This window comes from Dermacentor andersoni, chromosome 4 (assembly GCF_023375885.2).
Source record: "Dermacentor andersoni chromosome 4, qqDerAnde1_hic_scaffold, whole genome shotgun sequence".
In the NCBI taxonomy this organism is placed as follows: Eukaryota; Metazoa; Arthropoda; class Arachnida; order Ixodida; family Ixodidae; genus Dermacentor; species Dermacentor andersoni.
Window position 1 is genome coordinate 33,012,326 of NC_092817.1, and position 21,290 is coordinate 33,033,615.

Here is a 21,290-nt window from a genome sequence, read left to right on the forward strand (position 1 = left end):
AATTGGCCGATGCCGGATAGGGCGTGATGAAAAGTGGGCCGGTCACGGAGGGAGTGAAATCTGCGGTCGCGTAGATCACGTTGCTGGCGTGGCAGCGGGGGGTTTCCTCGTCTTGCCAATTTGCCGGGCAGGCACGTAAATGCTATGCTTCGGAGAGCATTGCAGAAGATGAACAGTTTTGTATAATTTAATTAACTGCTTAACGAAAGCTTCTCTTCACATAAATTTCAACATGTGCGTTGGATCTGCATAATGTGATTTTTGATTTCCATCTCTCTCTCTCTCTCTCTCTCGCTACTCCAATTTCCCAATCTCCCGGATGAGGTAGCGAACCCCACGCTTTTTTTTTTTGGTTGATCCCCTTATTTTAATTTGGTTTCCGTCTCTCGTTTTCTTGGTAGTGTCAGTGTTGGGTTCCTGAGTACTGGCTTAGGTTTGTACGGATGGCGTGATTTGGCGGCTGTGGTCATCTGCAAGATATAACACAGCGATGATTGTGAAGACAGCTATAGCTCACGAAGAATACTGATTTAGGTGCATTTCAGTAGCTATACGTTCGTGACAGCGCGAGAGAACGGCAATGCGATGCACCATCACCCTGATTTTCGTTGAGAGAAGACCATTAAAAAGATGGTTATTATACTACGTTTGCTAGGAATTAAATAGTGCTAAGCAGGGTTACAAAGATACGATCGACATACTCCTGGCAAGCCTGCTGTTATTTACAGAGTGTGCTTGGAGTGTCGACCCAGGCAATTGTTGTATAGTCTGTCGCTCCTAAATATCAGATTTATTAATCACTATAAAGCGGCTGTTGCAGCACAGTATCTTACAGTGCGACAGTAAGTGCATAAAGTTGAACGAGCTAAACGTACATTGCAATGTTCGAAAGAGCGGTGTGTCCCGCCGCATCAAATTTTCTTGTTTTGCTGGTGTGCATAACATCAAGAAACCTTACCCGACAGTAGTACGCACAATATACACCATTTGAAAGAAAAAGAAATACAGAAACACAGTCAAACTTCAATGCACGTACCACATTCTCTGACTGTCTTGAGAACAGCGTCATTCCAATCTTTCAAATCAAGCTTATCGAGCTGGCTTCCCCACGCGGCTGTTTTTGTCGACGAGTCGCCAGGCTTGGACACGTAGACGACTTCTACGAGTGAAAAAAAGAAGACAGTATAACAGTCGGCTCTTGTGTCAATTCTGAATAAATAAAAAGTATGCTTCGCAGATGTATGCCAATTCGAGCAACCTCGTACGCCAAAGGCAGAGAAACAGCATAACCGAGTTTTGACACCTTCCGGAAGTAATATGGGTCTATTTCGCCACTTCCCGAAACGTACGCAAGACTTTTAAAACGTATAACTATGTCGAGTGCAATTTCTTCGCTATACCAACGCATGTTCAGATGCCTAGCTATATTCGATCTTTGTATTTCTATATGGTCGCGTTACATCCGACGCATGTTCTTGTACTCCGCGCCGGCTTTACCGATGCCGGCGTCTGACTGCGCGTTCCAACGGCCTCGTAGGGCTACGTTGCTGGCTGCTCTTTGACTGACATTTGATACGGTTCACTGCCGCACAAAAAACTGCTGTGGAACTTCCATTAACAGCTTCGCTGTACAACTGCGATCACAAGGCTAGCCTTTAAAACATATCCGCTTTGGTACGGCTACACTACAGAGGATGTCTATACGGCATAGCCAGGGAAATGTAAGCACGGACGGCTCATGCGGCAAGCAAGTGTTAATCTCTAGTAATTAATTAATTGATGAAATTTATTCAAGAATAGTGCTGTTGCCCCGTGAAATCTGTAGAGTGTTTGACCTTCTTTATTTACTCCACGCCAATCAATTCTTTTCCGGTAAACGAATGAAAACGAAGCATCAAAATAATATGTTGCCCGTCTTGGCTAATTTAGTGTCGCTCTGTATTGTGTCATTAACCCTAGCGCTACATCGTGATATGGACACCCGTAGAGGTGGATTCACACGACGCGCCGAATTCCGCCGACGAGCATGACATGGCTACAACGTGGCTAACGACTCACGCCGCGCACCGAGGGTGGCGTAGACGCCCTTGTTTCGAATCCCGCTTTAGCAGCGCAGTGCGTGCACTCTGACGTTTGACGTCCCAACACGGCCTCCGTACGATACCGTCGTCTCGCACCGTTTTCGCGTTGCAGAATCGCAGACGAATGTTGGGGCCAATGGGCGCGCAGAACGCCTGCCAAGAGGGCGTCCAGCTGCGCGCGGTCCGCGTCGTCGGCCAGCGGGTCCCTGAAGAGTCGGCAGCCCTCGTGTGCCCAGCAAGCCAGCAGGCCTTGCGCGTCCGGCGCAGTGTAGCGCACCAGGCCCCGCACCCAGTCGGTCAGTAGCCGCACAGTCAACCTCTCGGCAGCAGCGGGCAGCCGAGACTGAGCCTGAATCGCAGGAACGCACATGTCTGTTTCGATACATTTTTCTGATGTGCCTGAGTCCTATACCGTGACTGGCAGGCCCGGTCAGGCAGTCGGGCTTGACAGAATAGGCTTACACAGGCCAATCTCAATTAAATTAAGCGCTATCACAGACGCGTTCGCTTTTACCTTGGCCAACTTTCTTTATATAATCACGTCCTCGCTGTGTTCCCTTAGCGTAACATCATCGCAGCAGTTTTGCTGTACACTATGTACACTATACACTATGTACACTTGCTGACGTCATAAGGACAAACAGGTATGCTCGAGGATAACAAAACTGTTGCGCTTGAAAGCGCCCCAAAAAGCATAGCGTTTTTCCTGCACTGCCGTCACTCATCATTACTGTCATGGTACCAACAAAAGCCATGGTCTAGGCATGGATTGTGAGCTACATTTTGCCTTGACGCGTGAAGTTTCCGGTATTCGAGCACACACTGGCGAACCTATATACTCAAGGTCCTAATTCACAGCTGTTTTCGCTACTCTTCATGATCTTTCCTTATCCAAGAACTTACCATGAAACTGCGACTGGAGCTCACCTGCTGCACAAGGGTAACCATAGAAGCGGCCAGGGCCTCGTGTTGGTCGGCCAAGCTGCCTTCAGCCAGATGCCGAGTTACCGGCCGCAGGTAGGCGTCACATATTAGCGCAAGCTCCGGTGGCTGCGGAGCCCTGCGATATGTTTCAGCGCGTTTTCAAGTGTGCAAGCACGTTTAATGCCACGAGGTCAGGCACAGTCGCCCCATTCTCGCTGATGACGTGCAAGTGACGTCAGAAAAGCGGGGGCCAAATTCACAAAGCTTTTCGTTCTTAGGTGGTTATTGTCATTGGGCGGCCGCCTTCGCTAATAAGTTGTCCAGAACCAGAATTGGCTGAAATTTTCTCTCACGAGCAGTTCTAGTGCAAAAAGCTTCAGCGAAGGTGCAGGTCTCGCCGTTCACGCAATCGGAGCGTCGTTCGCAGAATTCACGTAGTCGGAACGCTTAAACTTGAATATCATATTTAATTTTATTACCCGAGATGGGTAAACGCAGCAAACGCCCGAAGAGCACCATGTCGGTATTTGAATCTTTTAAGTGGAAGGCGTCTGCAGGAAGACAAGCGCGAATGAAAAGACTGTACGTCGCAATTGTGAACGCGACACTCCGCATGTTCTAAAGGGTGCTATTTCGCTTTGGCTGTTGTGTCGTAGTGTCGCTGTTCATAAATTTTCTTTCAGTGTGTTGTTTATTGTAACGACGTTCTGCGTGGAATCATTCTATCGTGCCTGTTTTCCTAAACAGAAACTATGGCCAGTATAATGTGATGTTTCTGTTCTGTTTCCGTCTCGCGCTTCATCAGTAGTCTGAGCGGCGTTCTTCCTCATTATCGCTACGATCAGCCAATAGTGAGTAGCGTATGATAAGAAAGAAAGAGAATCGAACGAAAAGAATCGTCACATTACACCGGCCTATCAGTATAAGTGTACAATAATTTCTTATCAACGAGACAAGACCTAGACTCCGACAAATATCTGCTCGACACGACTTCAAAAGCGTTAGAGACAAGGCGCTGGCGTATTGGAGAACGCAGCCACGCACGCACCCGAGGGCGAAGACGCGCGCTGCCGACAGCAGCCTGGGCGGCAGCGCGTTCGCAGGCAGCGCGACGGTGGCCACCAGCTGGACTCGCTGCAGCGTCACCCACGGACAGCCGGCCTCGGCGGGGTCGTGGTACCCGCCGTGGGTGCGCACCTGATGCAGCCAGGAGGCCAGCTGGCACGAGCCCCAGCGGTCGCGGCGCGCCGCGCCCAGACCGCGCAGGCACAGCACCAGCCAGCCGGCGGCGCCCCGAGGCTGCAGCCCGCCGCCGGCGCACGGGGCGCACGCCTGGCGCAGGGCGCGCGACACCTGGGCGGCGCCGGTCTGCGCCGTGCAGGACAGCCAGCGGACCTCGCACGGAGCCGGCAGCCGCGTCAGGCAGTGAGACAGCAACACGCTGCGGATGTTTTCATCATCATCATCATCATCATCATCATCATCATCATCATCATCATCATCATCATCGCGTATGTCTACTGCAGGACGAAATCATCTCCCAGTGATCTACTTCCATTTATACCTCGGTCCTGCCTCAGTTGACTATATCCCATGCCTGCAAATTTCCTCATCTCTTATACGTGGAGGAGGAGGAGGAGGAGGAGGAGGAGGAGGAGGATTAGGAGCGGTGTTGCTTGCTGCAGGCGGACCTATAGCCTTGCAAAAGTTGCCGGCGATTGCTCCACCTGGACGCCACCTGTCAAGCGCGAAGCGGTCTGAAACACTTCGCAGTCCAGCTTACAACACCAGCTATCATAAACAAGTTGACTCGGAGTCGAATATGTATAAGCCCTAAAAAGCCCTACAGAGAGAGAGAGAGAGGAAGGAAGGCAGGGATGTTAACCAGTCAAGAGTCTGGTTGCCTGATTTCAAAGCTCTCTTATGGTATAACTCATCTGAGGCTGTATTTTCTTCTGATCGATTTCATGTTCCATCTCCATTTTTTACAACGAAGCTGTATATGATTAGGTTCTGGAAATAATTGCGTGCGTCTATCGAGCCGTGTAGATCGGGAATTTCTCCCCATACGTGGGCCGATCCCGAAGATATTGCAATACTGGGCCGACACGCGGCGGAGGTGAAGCAGGCTTTAAGTACTCTGCCAACTTACAAAAATAAGTTTAATATCTTATGTCCAAATACAACCCGTATCAGATATTAAGCTGATAAGAACAGATACTACACTTTGAACCGCGTCGGCCATGTCTGCGTTCGCACCGTCCTCTCTTTGTCGGCGTTCCAAGCACTTGCGTATCTCCTTCCTTTCCTTCCGCTCTCCCGCGGTGGCGCTCCCGTAAGCGTGCTGCCCGCCAAGACCGCGAGGCGGAAAGAAATATTGACCGTCCATGTGGCCCCGACCCGACAAACTTGGAACGTTTCACCGGAGCAACGGCCAGGTTTCAGAGGGAGTTTTTGGAGAGTCAATGTTGTGTGGCCTATGTTGTGTGTGACCGCTTATGGTTTTCGAGTGACCTCAGAACTGTTACTGCACTGCGGGACGTCTACCAACGCATGATCGCCTTGGCTACGGTGAAGCAGTGTGTGCCCTCGGAGTGCGCGGCGAGGTGCGTGCCTGTTCTACGTGCGATGATTCGTTAGTAAAAGGTGTCGTGCTGTGTTTTGCAACAATACATGGGTATGCATACCCCCCGGCGCCTCATCATCTTCGGAGGCTCAACATCGTGGAGGAGCGACTATAGCCGCGCCTCGCCTTCGATTGATATGCATACGGCGTTTGACGCACGGCAATGGACAGTTCGCCATTAAAGGGCCCATATACACAACTTCGCTGATCATCCACCTTCAGAGTGGAATGGCACTGAACTTTTTTTTTTTAATTACCTAACGCGTCGAATGAGCGATCCATGTGATAGCGGCAGCGCGGTGACGATCAGCGAAAAGAATGACAAATGAAAATGGAGCTTTCAATAATTTAGCTTTTAAAAAAGACTTTCATCACTCACTCAAAATGCTGCCCCATGGGCAGCAGTTCGTAGCGATTACTTTTGTTTCACGTTCTTTTTCACCCTTGGTCATTGGTTTGCGCAAATCCGCGCCTTTTGCTACCGCTGAGATTTGGCTGAGAGGATGACGCGAAAACAATAGGCGCCGAATTCACAAAGCTTCACGCAGTTGGAACGCTTGAACTTTAATATTGAATCGAATGTTATTACTTGAAGTAAGTAAACACCGGAAACGCCTGAAGAGCATCACATCGGTATTTCAATTATTTAAGAGAGATCAGTAGCGAGCGAGTCGCGAGGTTATCCAAAGGTCAGAGTAGATAGGCCCTATAGACGCCAAGTAGAAGCGGGTGTAAAATGTGTCTGAACGAGGACAGACGCTCTCTGAGTCATGCCGCCAGGTAGAGCGGAATCATCTCTACTGACAATCACACTGCGGTACTTACACAGTGGCTGACGTTTTTATTCTAACACCATTAAAAGACGATTTTGCGTTTTCCACTGCTTTGGTTTCTCTCAGATTTTGCAACAAAATCGTATTTTGTGGTCCGAATCCTTCAATAAAACACTTTGAATTCGTTTGCTCTCTTGGTCCATTGGAAAAGAGAGAGAGAGAGAGAGATGTTAAACATTGCACGCGCGCCCTGCTTCAAGGCGAGCTGCTGCAGAGAAGTTAACTGGTTTCGCTGCCTCTCTGCAACGTAAAGTGTGGACGAAACAGAAAAACAGCGATGCCGAGTGTATGACTGAACGATGCGGGAAAAAAAGGATGTACTCTTGTTGCAATATATGAGCCATGAGAAAGCAGCGGCAAGTGCATGATCTTCTTAAGTCGTCAAGAATGAAAATTAGTGTCGCTGTATGGGCCACAATAAACTCAACAACAACAATAAACTCAGCAAGGCACCTCTTGCCGCAGCAGTCTGGTCCAGCAATGATCACCAGCTCTTGCGACGCCAGCCACGGAGTGAGCCCGTCCATGGCATTGCAGACGTCCACCGTCTCCACCACGGGCGTCGCCGGAAGCTCGGAAAGGTTGATCTCCCGCGACGACTGACAGAAACAACATATATATATATATATATATATATATATATATATATATATATATATATATATATATATATATATAAACGAGATGAACGGGGGTTAACCGAGGGGCCCGATTTTTATAAGTCATATCATAAGAAGCCAACAAACATTGGCACCAACGACAACATAGGGGAAATTACTTGTGCGTAATAAATGAAATAAAGAAACGATAAACTAATGCAAATTAAAGTGGATGAAAAAACAACTTGCCGCAGGTGGGAACCGAACCCACAACCTTCGCATCCTTTTTTTTCATCCACTTTAATTTGCATTAGTTTATCGTTTCTTTATTTCATTTATTAAGCCAAGTAATTTTCCCTATGTTGTCCTTGGTGCCAATGTTTGTTGGCTTCTTAAGATATGACTATATATATATATATATACACAAGATATTATAAGTACGGCATATCCAACGCACTTTTATAATGTACGCTAAGCAAAGCTTTCTTGAATCGCCTCACTTATACATTCTGCAAAGAGCTCACACAATGCATGCAGTTGCATTTTACTCCCAGGTTGCGTAATTGTCTGCACCTTCTGTGTGCACCAATACGAACGCAAGTTACGTGGCTTCGTGGCATATGACGTGGATGCAGCGATGACTTGCAGGCTAACGCGACATTTCGGAGAGTGATGAAGAAAACGTTGCGAGCAGAGGTATACGGGGGGGGGGGGGGGGGGGGTGCAAATACGTATTCGACAGCGATGCATGTTTGACGCTTCAGCCCCTGTGACGAAGGCGTGATTAATAAAAGACCCCTATCACGTGATCCACGCAAACGCGGAGACCCCGTCCCTTAGTCTATTCGGCACGAAATCCTTTGTCCTCTGTAAATGTCCTTTGTCCTTTAAACGTTCTTCGGGCTTTCCCTCTCCGCACTAGAGCTGTGTGTGAAACACCGACGCCAAACCCGGTGGAAGTAGCAAATAAGTTAGGTCCACGTGCTACATCCGAGTGACTGCAAAGAGATAGCAATAACAGGATTATCAGAATTGCACTGCATGCAGGGTCGGCTTGCGGTAAAAACCACATTAAAGGACTTTGCGATGACGAGAAACCTTCGCCTATCTACTTGACTGCAGCTCTAACTGTTTTGATTTTTTAACTACTAATGCACTTTCTTCTATACGCGAGGGTTTATCTCCTCTAAAATTTACGCATGAGCTGCCGATTGACGGAAGTATTCGATTTCTTGACATTAAGTTTTTATTTTGCAACGACCATGTGCGCTGGAAGTACGAGCCTCGCGCGAATAAGCCACTGCTCCCATATCAGTCGGCGCACTCTAAGTTGGTTAAGAGGGGAATCGCAAGGACATGCTTGTCAAATACATTATGTAAGTCATGCTTGGAGCTGATGACCGAAAGCTTCAACGATCAGATCCTCCGTCTTCGATTGGCAGGTTACCCCTACACATGTAGTTATTAGCGTTGCTGACGGTCTGCTCAAGTCGAAGCTATCAAATAATTCCGCCAGCCTGCCTTGTGTAGATAAGAGGAGCGTTGCTGTCATCCCATATACCCACGGCCTATTGCACCGTTTAAAGAAATTAGGTCAACGTGCGAATGTTAGGGTTGTGTTTCCAGCTACTACAAAATTGCAATGTCTGTGCTGACTAACTAGACCAGGCCTGTCTGACAAGCGCACGTGCAAAAAGAAACACCAGGCACCGTTTGTTGAATGTGCTGGAGCAACTGTTTACAACCTCCCTTTAAAGTGTGGGAAAAATTACGTGGGGCAAAGCGGAAGGTGCCTCAACGAGCGTTTAAAGAAACACCGGTATAATGCAGCAGAAAAGCGGGGTCGGTTCCTTGACGCTCACTGCAGGCATTGCAAGTGCGCTGTTGCCGGGGTGGATGATGGTGACCACTCGATGTGTGCTCCAGCATACAGAGACTGCTCCATTGTGGGAAGAGCCCGAGGAAGATTCACACGTGAAATTATCGAAGCAGAAATGATTGATAGGCTTGAGGATAACTGTGTGTCAAAACCATCAATTGCCCTTTCCCGCAAAGAGTTAGCTTACCTGCGCAATGGTGTGTAAGGAATTTTTTGTAAACAGCGCATGTATGATGACGTACGCGAAAAAGTTGTGTATATGCATGGGTCCCTTGCTCGAAATAAAGATTGTTGCAAGTTAGCGCTGTGTGTGTCACGTCTTCCTTTCGTCCTTGTCTTTTCACGCGCTAGAAGCCTCACGAGTCAAGGGTGGTACTTCTATTTCGGGAAATTGTGCGAAAATTCCCTCGTAGAATGCTGTTGGATATGTACAGACGACCGATTCTTTAACAGTACCACACGAGTGTCGACTGACCGGCCGGTCAGCGCCTTCTAACGGTGCAAAGCGAAGAGATCAGCAAGGTCTTGCTGATCTCTTGCTAATCTCTTTTGCTTTTGCCGATATCGTCACATTGCGCATTTAGAAAACGCTGACCGGTCGGCCCGTCGACGCTCGTGCGGTACTGGTAAATAATCGGTCGACTGTACGGACAGCTCAAGTTAAGGCAGGGTACTCTAATGCGTCAGCATTTCACAGGACTTTCGCGGCAAGAAATAGGGTAGCAAGGAAAGCTTCGCTTTAAAACCAGCGTTGCGTGGGCTCTAGCCGTTAAACGTCGACAGGCCTCGCGCCGAGATGGCACCTGTGTCGGCGGGAAGGCGCCTACGTGATGACCTCTGCCACTGGAGTCCTGAACTGAGTTCACCAGCTGGAGGTCCCATGGACTTTTCTTCTGCTTCTTTTGAACATATTTCTCTCTGTCACTGACAGAGTGAGTTTAACGTCACCGAGTCTCATCACGAGTGCCGCTTGGTTTCTTTTGTTCGAGAGGCAACTCGGCTACACTCTCGTCAACGACATGAGAAGGCCCGCCTCGCAGCAGCGATCCTGCATTCACTTTGTACTAATGCGCGATTTCCCCGGCGTCTGCTCTGGCTTGCCACTTCACCGATGACAGAATTCCCGTGTCAGCGTTGCAGTTCCTGTGATACTGTAGTGTGGGCTCAAAGTACGTTTCATGTGCGGTAGTAGCGCACGCGTCTGTTTCGTTGGGCCGCAGTCCCAGTGCAATTGTTTCGGTCGTCAGGATTTCACAAAACATGACCTGCATATAATCTATAACAATCTCCGCAGTTTGTATCACTAAACCTTTCTGTGGTAGGCAAAAGAATAATCATTGAGTGCTATCGTGGTGTCCATTGTAGAACATGGTCTGGTCACGATGGTCTGAGTGTGTCGTTGTCCGTTCTCGCAAACACTGCTTCACGTTTGTTTTATGGACATCTGGTTTACGGAAATCTCCGCGTGGGTCATTTCGTCTGCTGAACTAAAAGGACAATCACTGAATGTTGACGCGTACAGCTCTCTCAAATGTAGCCTGAGGAGCCCGTGAATTTTTAACAAGGGTAGCGTCAGCAGAATGAGTCAGCGGATTACCCACCTGTGGCTCGTACTTGGCCAGCCTGCCAGTACCCTTGTGCCAGTAGCAATTCAGAGGACGGCTGGGGTCGGGCGCTGACACATTCATCCAAGAGAAAATCTAGGAGCAGTGAACAACGCGCAGTCAATGATCTCTGCATAACGAGCGGAGTTTACAAATAACATGAAAACGAAGCACAACGAAGAATTGTCTGCTTTGTTAAAGTATAAGACAGCGAGTAACGGTTTATATTACACATGTGCCAAACTGAACACCGTAGCGGTGCGTGTTAGGGTATGTAGTACCCTCCAAAAGCAGAAATCACGCACGCGTCCGGTAATAATCATGTTAAAAGGGAACTTGTAAGAATATGACGAGCGTGGACTTTCGACCTTGTTGGTATGACAGCGCTATGTGTGTGTCCTGTTTCACGTCCTCGTCATTTATGAGTTTAACCTTTGCTATGTTTGTAAGAATACTCTCACAGAAATAAAACACCGGACGGACGGACGGTGTTTATTTGTTTTTAGGTTGCCGCATGACGCGTTTCTCAGGGTTCGCATGCGTTGTCACGCTATGCATTTCGGAGTCCACGCGCAGGCTTCGTAGCGAAGGCGCTGGATGGCGCCGTGTGTTCTTAGGGAGGCGCTAAAGGGGAGACCCGCCGCATTACACGCCTCATACAAATCTCGTTTCGACTGTGGCAATAAGTTGTGTCACTATATTGATTCAATGCTAGCGCATTACAGTTTACAGTAATTGTGAGATGGGTTCTGCCACAATCTTTTTTCAACTCCCAGTTGAACCAAGAACCTTTCAACAAGATCTCAATATTGCTTAAGTTGAGCAAGTGTACGCGCCGATGGAACTGTATCTTTCTGACACTTCTTCATATGGTGCTGATAATATTTTGGGAAAAAAACATCGAGTAAGCACTCGCAATATGAATGATAATTGGTACAATTTATTGCAATCGACTGATTGTTGTCGAAATTACTTCATCAGGACATCTACGGATCTAACAAAGTTTTCGCTCCTGACGTTTTGTCATCTGGTGGTGTTGTACATTACAGCTAATGAAACTCCCCGAGTTGCGCATTTTTGAGAAACTTCTAGAGGCCGTCCATGTTCTCTTTCGCTCGCACTGATTCATGGTAAATGTTTTTGGTGACATTGTAAGTTAGTTAGAACAATGGCAAACAAAATTAAAGAGAGCTATGTTGGTGGGCTACCAACACAATGCGAAAAACAACAACAACAAAAAAAAGAACGGTGGTCACGAAGGTTCCTGTTTGAATAGCGCGGTCATCAGGTAGAAACTTGGGCCGATTGCTGTGGGATACATTTTAGGAAGGCGCACAAACAAAAGAAGTGCAATGTGCGTCCTTCTTTTACTTGTCTTTCATCTAAGCGCTGGTCTTCCAAACAAATGGTCTCCTATCCACGCTGTGAAGGTGGTTGGACAGCAAAGCTGTAAACAACTATATAGAACGAGCACCCATTGTGACGTAGGTCGAAATTATTCGCGTGACGACATTCTCATGTATTTTACCTAACTATTAGCCTCAGACGTTACGACGGCCTGCGACTTGGCTTGCGCCTCTACTTCGTGCACCCACGAAGAGTAGAACAGAGAGAAGAGAAATTCGCCGCGCCTCGTACTTACGCTGCTCTTCAAAAGTCCTCACTATACGTGGCCTTCCGATTGCAGTGTCACAACACAAATCACTTGCTACGCGGGTTTTTCTTTTACGTACGAAAGCGTAGTTAGGTCACGCCCTGCTTCGTATGCTACAGTCAAGCTGCCGTCGCCGCGGAAGCTTGCGCAGCAGTAATCTTTAACGGGAAACGTATGCGGGGAACGCTACGCGCTTCTCGTTGCATGTAAGCGCAGGGGCACCTTATCATCAATTATGTGGTTCGGGTGCTTGTTTTGAGCTTGCTCATTATCGAAACATGTGCTGTTCTGTATGTTGTATGCGTGATTCCAAAGAACGTATGCACTGTTCGCTTCACTTTGCTGAGTGCCCATAGTGTCTGCCTTACGGGGGTATGAGCGATTGCATTTGGGGATATGAGTCATAGATTTCTGTCGACGTTACGCCACGAAGAAATCCCAGGATCCTATCCACAGACAGCTTCGCTGTAAAGTCTGAGCTATGTCAGAGCACGTATTCTAAAACATAAGTGCCATGCAGTAGTATGGGTGTACCTCTTTGGCGACCTTGTCTCTTCCACTTGGACCCAAGCTGACGGACAGCCCTCGAGCCAGCGCCAGCGCAAACTCAGGCCTGGTCTTGACGCCTTGTAAGTAGGACAGAGCGTTGCGTACCACTGCCGTAGCGGACGTCTCAAGGACGAAGTCCTTCTGCAAACAGGCTGTTTTTATTGGGCGTCACAATTTCTGTCTGCGGCTTGGAAAATAGAAAGAAGCTACTACCCATAGCTGTGTAACAGTGACGCTTTAAGCATCATAAGCTTAGCGAAACTTAAATATATCATGGCGATATCGTAATTATCATATCAAATTCTCGCTCACAAAAATAATGCGTCATGATTATGTGTCTTTTTGGAGTGTTGTCATCCCCTTGTGCCGTTTGACTAACTCATGGTCGAGAGAGCAGCGTCTATTTTGACACTGTGTTACTCTCATTGACGCACGATGAGCTGCTCAATTAAGGAGTGAATCAGATTCAAGGCATGTAGTGCGCTGCTCTGGGCAAGCAAAGGGACTTCGTTCTGAAAAGTAAAAGTTTGCGTCTACGTCACGTGAAGCCATGGATCTCCTCCTATACATACTACATACTCGGGTCTGCGATCTGGTGAAACTCCCTGGCTGCTACTAGCGCGTTTATTGAAGAAGACATGGCTAATGGCTCCTTTTCATATAGCTGGGAATTGCACTTACCCCAAAATATAACAGATGAGCTCAGTGTATATTAAAGTAGGAGTGCTCTTTGACATGGTACGGTTTGAGACATGAGCATTGAGGCGCGTGCTTTCTGTGACGTACCATCTGCAGGGTGAAGCGCAGAGCCCGAAAGAAGTGTTCCTCCACGAGGTCTGCCACTGCGGCGCCCTCCTGCGGCTGCCCCTGGAGCCACGAGGTGACGATTCCCTTGACCGGACTGTTCTCGGCACTGCATGAACCATGATTTTCTCATCATACGCTGTTCATCAGATGTTAACTAATAGGCAAGCACCAACGAGCACCATAGCTGAATATTTTTTTTTTTTACCATTAACTCTTAGTGCGCATAGCTACCAAATTCTTTGTACAGCTTCGTATACAGCAAGGGGTACGGCGTGCATGGGCACTCCACAATGGTTCCCCGAGTGTCACTTGTTGAGAAGTACGTGTCAGGGGTAGGCATATATAGTCGCAGAATATGGTGCTAGAATTTCATGGCCAATTCTTTTTTCGACGGGCATTCCATTTGGCATTCGTACTCAAGTGAGATTTACTGACCATTCTCAGTGAACGCGCCCGCTTTAAGGCTCACGTTGCTATTCCTGGCCATGATGCGAGTAACATGACAAAAATCTGGGGCCGAATTCGCAAAGCTTTTCGATCGTCAGAACTGTGTCATTTGCTACTACATACTAACGTCTTAGTATTGTTCTAATTGACAAGCGCCTAGCTGTTGAGCGGCTCTTGGGTACGAAATGCTTAGTGAATACGGGCCCTGGAGCTTAATTCACGAATCTTCTCGTGCTTAACTTCAGGTCACGGGCAGCCATATCCGCCAACAAGCCCGCTGTCACAATTGTCACGATGGGAAAGTGGCTATCGGGGGAAGAGAGCCGCTGTTACGTTCTCACGCAATGGTAAACACTTAACGGGCAAATGTGGCGCGGCGTACAAGGTGACTGACCTCAGGAACACCATGCCCACGCGAGACACGGTGGCTGGCGACGCTGCTGCCAGGCTGTCCGTCTCGAACACAAAGTGCACGTTGGGTCCGAACTGGATGCGTTCGCCCGACGGCAGCGTCAGCAAGCGGTTATCGTCCAGGACCGAGTTGAGGGATTCCACCCACTCCGGGTCTACGTCTCCATCGCAGACGATCCAGCAAGAGACTTCTGCACAGGCGCAAGCAACGTTTACGCATGCCGCCCTTCGACAACAAAAGATTTGCGCAGCGTTCCTCGGGAGTATGTAAAACAACATATCCGCTGCGTCGCTCACATGAATCAGTATTCATCTGAAGCAGAGTAGACACAGGACTGGTCTCACAGTAGTTTATGGTAAACGTTTTAGTAGAATTGATGGCATTGCTTTTAGGCTTTTAAATCTGGAAAGGGCAATAAATGGTTGGCTCAGACCACTTTAGGTTACTGCGACGCGCATTGGCCGCGCACTTCAGCAGCAGCAGAGCTCTCGTCTGGTGTCCGCCGACACTTCTGGTAGCCCCCCTCCTGTTAGCAGAATACAAACTGTTGCGGACGCTGTGTTGGTGGGCAAGGCATGTGAGCAATACGTTGGAACACCATTCCGCAGGAAATGCGAGCTTGCACTTCATGCCGTATGGGTAACAACGCGTACATTCCCACAAAATCGCTGCCGTGCACTCGTTCACTGTTTCCCCATCAACCACAGTAAAGAGCGCAGTGTTGCTCTTACCCTGTGGTTCCCTGGCGGCCTCGCGAGCGCTGGCCGTGAGCACTCCGTCGCACCACTCCCTAGTGTCCGGGTGGACGTAGCCCAGCAGCTGCGAGTGAAACACAAACCCTCTGTTTGTCTATACTTGCATCTATGTCTACTAAGCTGGCACGCATAGCATTAAGCACACTTCCAGAGCTTGGGAGTGGTATGCATGCAGCAGTATACGTTTGTGCCCCCAAGTGGAGGTTGTTAGGACGAAACAATGTCCTTCGATAAAGAAGCGGTGCCTTATTGGCAGGCCACCGCTAGTTGCGCCTTCTTCCGTGAAGCAAAGACAGCCGCTGCATTGCGTCGCGCAAGTCTATAAGAAATGTCGTCGTTTTGCACCTCATCGACAGCTGAGATTCGCCTGGTTGGTATCGTTATTAAATCAGATCAGTGAAAGGAAATTTAGTAGCAATGAGAAGCTTCAACAGCAGAGTCCAGCCCATCTGCCAACGCAAGCTCGAAAGCAAGGTGTCTCGAAACTGTGGTCTTCTGTAGACGGCGTAAACGCTCTGCTGAGCGCACGGCTCCTGGCAAATATGTTCGGCGCTGTGCAGCATCCGAGGAGCCTTCCTTGGGCACTTCGGGACTTGGCTACATAGGTACAGCACACGCAAAACGCAAGCTATTTTGTATGCACGTTTTGTAATGCCAATATATTTTGGGCAGATATTGGGCAATGCAAATATCCCAAGTTGCGGAACAGGGGCCGAATTCACAAAGCTTTTCATTCGTAAGTTCACTTCGCCATTCCCCGGCCGCTTTCGCTAATGATATGTCCGGTACCAGGGCTGGCTGAAGTTTTCTCTTACGAATAATTGTAGCTTAAGAACTTTTTGTGAATAAGGACTCAGAATCCCAGGTGATGGCATCAGGAGTTTTCCTTTCCAGTTACTTCTTCTGCTTAAGGTTAATGTTGACGATAAGTATTACGACGATACCTGCGATAGACGCCCCGAAAGCTAACCGAGGTACCCATAGCGTCTATCTCTGCATGTCTTTATGCCTAAGGCAGGCTTCCAAAAAAAAAAAGGAGAGAGAGAGAGAACTAAAAGAAAACATAACCGCAGTGCACATAACAATGATACACTCTGTAGTGGCGGAAGCACGGTACAATTTTCAGATCGGCACATGCCTGCTGACGGGGCAGAGACTTTGGTCCGAGCAGCCAGAGCCGAGGCGGCGGTTTTCGTCCGGCGGAGGCCGTGTAGATGGCCCGCTGCAGCAGACGCCAAACGCTTGTCTTGCCCGAACCGGGAGGCCCCACCAGCATGACGCCGGTGCGCTGGGAGAGCTGCTCGCGCAGCTGCAGCACCTTGCGCACCTGCGTGCAAGTGTGTTTCGAGTTCAGACACCAAAACAAGGCCCCACGCCTTAAGCTGTCGTGTTTTGCGCAGCTCGTACAATACACAAGACGTCACAGGAAAAGGAAGGCTTGAATTGATCAGCAGTGGATGAAAAAGGAAATCTTCAGCATGTAGACAGCGTTTCGACAAGGGGACTATCCTACAGTGTCAGCGCAACAGCAGCTGTTGTCCGAGCGAAGACAAGTGCCCTTGTCTAAACCTTGACTCCGTGCTGAGGTTCCCCTTGTTACCCATTTCTGATTCCCCCTAGCGTAGGTCGCACAAGAAATAAGAGATGTCGTGTTGTTTCTGCACACACTAACCATCAATAGTCAGTCACCTATTTTTATTATTCTCTTTGTGTACCGATATTGGTACAGGCAGAGCAGAGGGTAGAACGACGCCCCGCGGCAGTTATGACTAGCGATGTACAAGGAATCTACACTCTCTGGCGTCCCATCCGACGAGAAAAGAGGACTCCTCCAAACGCGTTGCTTGTGTAGCCAATAGATGCAACTGGATGTTACCTACGCTGCTGACATAAAGTTAGAACAAACGCACACTTTCCGAGCATATCACACAGTCATGCATTTCGATACCGCCGAATTGCGTTGACCGACTGTTCGCAACAATTGCTACGGGAAGTGAGTCAGGACTGTGGCCTGAACAATGATGATTGTGATGTCTTCTTTTTGCCTACCTCAACGACGTTCTCTGCAGTATTGAAAACCTTGGAGGTGAGTTTTATTTGCTCGGAGCCTCCATCAAGTTTCACCTAGTAAAAACGTACGCACGGCAGGGTTAGCATTTTCGGTTTCCTTTAGGCTTGTTTATTATTTTTGCCTCACAATCGCGTAGATCGTCATGGATCCGCGCCACGGTTGTATTTGAGACAAGTGACCTGCGCTTCGTCCCAGGTGAGTCCCAAGTGGACGTACGCCTCCCGAAGTGCCGACCACAGCTCGTCCTCCCCAGCACCGTCATCCGTCGACTGGACTCCAGGGAAAACGTCGCGCAGCAGCCTCTCGAAGTGGCCGCAGTCCCGCACCGCCAGCTTGGGCAGCACCTGGAGCCGCACCGCCCGCACCACGAGGGCCTGTTCCCATGCCTGGCGACCGTCGGCGTCTGGAGCAGATCAGCGAAAACAGGGCACACGCGTGGCGCCCGCTGTCATGTGACTACGTTCAAATTCCTCACTCGTATATTGCTTGTTTGTATAAATGTAGTTGGCAGTCCTGCGGTGCTGTATCAAATTTTCCTTATTGTGTTTCGTGTTTACTCTCGTCGTGCGAGGCTCGCCCTGTTGTGTTATGTTATCCTACGTCATTTTGCGTTATGTTATCGTACGTCGCATGCTATAATATAACTTTCGTTACGTCGTTTCCCTATGTATCACTCTGCTTTGTGCGCTTTTCAAGAGATCAGGTGCCATCTCAAGTTGATATAGAGGATGAGGCCGTACTTCATAGTTGACTGGGCGTAACCATTCCGGCAGCGTGCAAGGATGTAGGTCCGCTTATGGGGGCAAGAACAAAATTTAACCTCCAACCCGCTACTCCTGTTGAAACATTCGTAAACCATGCTGTAGAAGTGCAGACAGTTTGGCTATTTAATGAAATAAGAAGGAATCACAACAGAAGGTACACTGGCCTTGCAGATCGCGTCATCATATGGCCATATACGATGCAAAATCTAGGTAGCCAACGTTTGGAGCTTCCTCTGTCCTGTTTCCTTCATCATCTTCTTAAAAGCGCTGAAAATATTCGTTAATCTCCCGTAAGCACTTCACTCTTAAAGAAAATTCAGTACTTGTCACTGCACCCATGGGAGGCCGAGTAATAGTGCGCGCATGCTAGAAGACGCATTCGTCGCGAGATAGCACTCAATATAGACCTTTTTCATTTGCGATGTGGCAGCAGTGCGTTCATGACTCCAGAGAACTTCCGGTCAGCCATTTTCGAGAGTCCAATTAGCCAAGAAAGAAGAAGTAGTTTGCCGCATAGTATACTGTAGGCACATATTCTTGACGTTTTCACATATAAAGAACGTGCACCATGCGTCAAACTCATGTACAGGCTTTTTTTTGTTGTTGTTGCACATTACAACACTATTCATTGTCAAACACTCCAACTCCCGAACAAAACTGGTGCCAGCTGGAGGGTCCTATAAGTTTACAGACAATTGTAACTTGCGTTGCTCCTGAGGGCTTAACCGGAAGTATTCTGGGAACTCTGTTTATAAGCATGAAAAGTCGAAGGCAGCCAGTGAAGAGACGTCGCCGAGAGAGGTTCGGCTCCATGCCCGCGCAAATTCCTGAAAGGTAGAGGGGTCGACTCACCCGAGGGTGGTGTGGCATCGAGCCGCATTCGTCCGCAGGCGAGAAGGACGCTCTTGAGCGCACGCAGGCCCCAATCGTAATGCTGCTGGGGCACCAGCAACTCCCTGCATGAACGCATGGCCGACACGTGCTCGTAAGGAGAAAATTATCTGCTTTGCGCGCGAATAATTGCAATCCTCTGAGCGTCTTTAACGCAAATGTGGGACCGCATTTTGTAGCGATATGTTTCGTTTCTTTTAAATCCTCTTTTCTCATCACTAGTCGAACTGAGTGGCACGTCTTGATGATTACAGCGCTGCGCCGGCGTTCCGCCCAGGGACGAAGGGTGAAGTGAACGGAAAATAAAATGGATCCTTACAAAACACGGCTCTTGACCCTGTTTCTGTTGTTTAACTCCATTGACCTAACAAGACATTTGCTGAAGCGCAGCTAGCTTCATCGTTGAGTGAGCAGACATCATCATCTCCCACCAAATTAAAAAGAAAATGCTGCTTTTACCATTCCCGGTACTTTGGGCCCACCAACTATATTTTGGTTTAGTTCCTTCATCTCCTAGAGCTGTCAAACAGTTAAGCCCTCAAACGGTTGAGCTCTTATTTACTGCCCGACTTTTTCCAAGCAGTTATGTATGCCTCTCTGAGAGCCAAGAAGTCAGATCTTTAGGCCACGCTAACATGTGGCGATTATGCACAATCACACCGCAGAACGTACGCGAAGCGCGCAGGATCAACTGAAGATCAGCACCGTCAAAGAAGAGAACGTGCTTGTCAGGCCTAATAATCGTCTTTTGCACACACAAACAAAGAGAGAGATACTGCGGTGCAGTGCATTCCGGTGCAAGGAAATGTATACGATGCCTGGCGAGTTGGAAAGCCGTCACGAGTCGAGCGGCCAGAGACTGCGACCCTTCGAAACCACCAGCCAGCAGAAGAGCGCGTGCGATGTCTGCGCTGTCCGGCTGTGCCATTGCCACGGGCCGGAACAGCTGCTTGAGGCTGTCGGGAAGTCGCTGGCGGCCTCCGTATTGCTTTCCCGCTGGGTTGAGGGTGATGAAGACACCGGCACTCCGGTCCAACTCCACCTGTAGCAAAGGCGGGGGAAACATACGCACTGCAAGGCGGGGGTAGCTAGCTCCCTTGGGTACGCGAAGCGTGGACCTGTAGCAGGTGTCAAGAAGACTCCCAGTCAGAACTTATCAGTATAGGCCCTCACTTTATAAGTTCCACATGAGTTTCGCACATTTGTTTTTTTTGTTTTGTTTTTTAATCCCTTGGAAGGCATAGCCAGCAGAGCTGCGAAGTGTGCAGGTACGCCGCTGCGCAATGGTGACTCGCTTAATGTTGTAAGGGTATTCCTTCTAAGCAAGGTGTCATGCTGCTTCCCCGTGCTCTTCAAACCTTAGCCACGCAGCTCGGCATGACCATATGAAGGGCAACAAAGATTAAACTCCGGTTACAGCTCCTTAAAGCTAAAATAAATTATCGTATATGCGAAGATGAATATTGACAGAAAGACCAACCAGAATATGATGAGTGGTTTGCGACCTACAGCTAGGGGAGTTGTAAATGGCGAACAAAGGTAACGACGCAGCAAGCCCAACAGAGTAGTCACGCACGCGCACAGTATAGAAAGCCACGCCTGCGCATTAAAACGTTCGCTCGGGCCAGTTAATCTCAGAAAGTGCCGTAGTGCCATGGTAGTTTTCTTTATGCATCAACGGCTGCGCAGCGAAGCGCACTGTTGGGACCATTCCTTCTGTTTTCGTCTTCCATCTGGACTTTCACAGAGACACCGGTATTCAGATATCATCATCGGGTGAGTCCATTACAGAAGCATTTGCTTCTCGCGCCTTGCGCAACGGTATATTTTACAATGCTTGTTTCACAATGTCTTATTTGCATGTATTAGCGCTTGGTGCGCTGATCCTAGCAATCATCCTAGCATGTATAGCAATGTACAATTAGTAAGAGGCGATTCGAGGTTTGGTGGAATAAAAGTAGGGAAACGACAAAAAACGGAGACGTACACAAGCACAGTTCGCAACAGGGGATCAGAAAATTGGTTGTGGGAGTTCATAGTTTTTTTTTTTCTTTTTTTATTGTTTAACCTAGGTAGGACATTAGGCAGTATAATAGCAAGAGCTTGGTGGCGCAACCCACCGCCCCGTTCCAAAGGTGACGCTCATAGCATCCATATATATATATTGCAGACAGCGCTCGAAAGTAGCGCTTGATTAGCGTTGGTGCTGTGTGTGTTGCCCCGTGACTTGTTTCCTGCCCGCCGTCAAATATGTGATTGAACACACAAAGGTAAGTACAATTTTGATTATGAATGTATATTACCTGCCGTTCACGTATGTACATATATTTTAATTTTCTTCCCCCTTCCACTATATTGCCCGCTGAGGACCACTGTATGTACCAAGTAAATAAA

General features: G+C 48.5%; 1 protein-coding gene and 1 pseudogene across 1 annotated transcript in view; both read right to left on the reverse strand.

Moving 5' to 3' along the window:
- btv (dynein cytoplasmic heavy chain beethoven) overlaps positions 1-21,290 on the reverse strand; it is an 81,138-nt gene that overhangs the window by 37,457 nt on the left and 22,391 nt on the right. The window contains exons 22-35 of the mRNA XM_072287594.1: positions 19,715-19,938; positions 18,858-18,961; positions 17,421-17,644; positions 16,309-16,497; positions 15,147-15,234; positions 14,398-14,605; positions 13,536-13,662; positions 12,735-12,890; positions 10,544-10,642; positions 6,918-7,063; positions 4,054-4,446; positions 3,009-3,141; positions 2,178-2,430; positions 1,037-1,159 (exon numbers count right to left, since the gene is read on the reverse strand). Coding sequence (XP_072143695.1) covers positions 1,037-1,159; positions 2,178-2,430; positions 3,009-3,141; positions 4,054-4,446; positions 6,918-7,063; positions 10,544-10,642; positions 12,735-12,890; positions 13,536-13,662; positions 14,398-14,605; positions 15,147-15,234; positions 16,309-16,497; positions 17,421-17,644; positions 18,858-18,961; positions 19,715-19,938 — 2,467 coding nt within the window. The remainder of the gene's footprint in view (positions 1-1,036; positions 1,160-2,177; positions 2,431-3,008; positions 3,142-4,053; positions 4,447-6,917; positions 7,064-10,543; positions 10,643-12,734; positions 12,891-13,535; positions 13,663-14,397; positions 14,606-15,146; positions 15,235-16,308; positions 16,498-17,420; positions 17,645-18,857; positions 18,962-19,714; positions 19,939-21,290) is intronic.
- On the reverse strand, positions 5,071-5,250 carry LOC126537205 (U2 spliceosomal RNA; annotated as a pseudogene).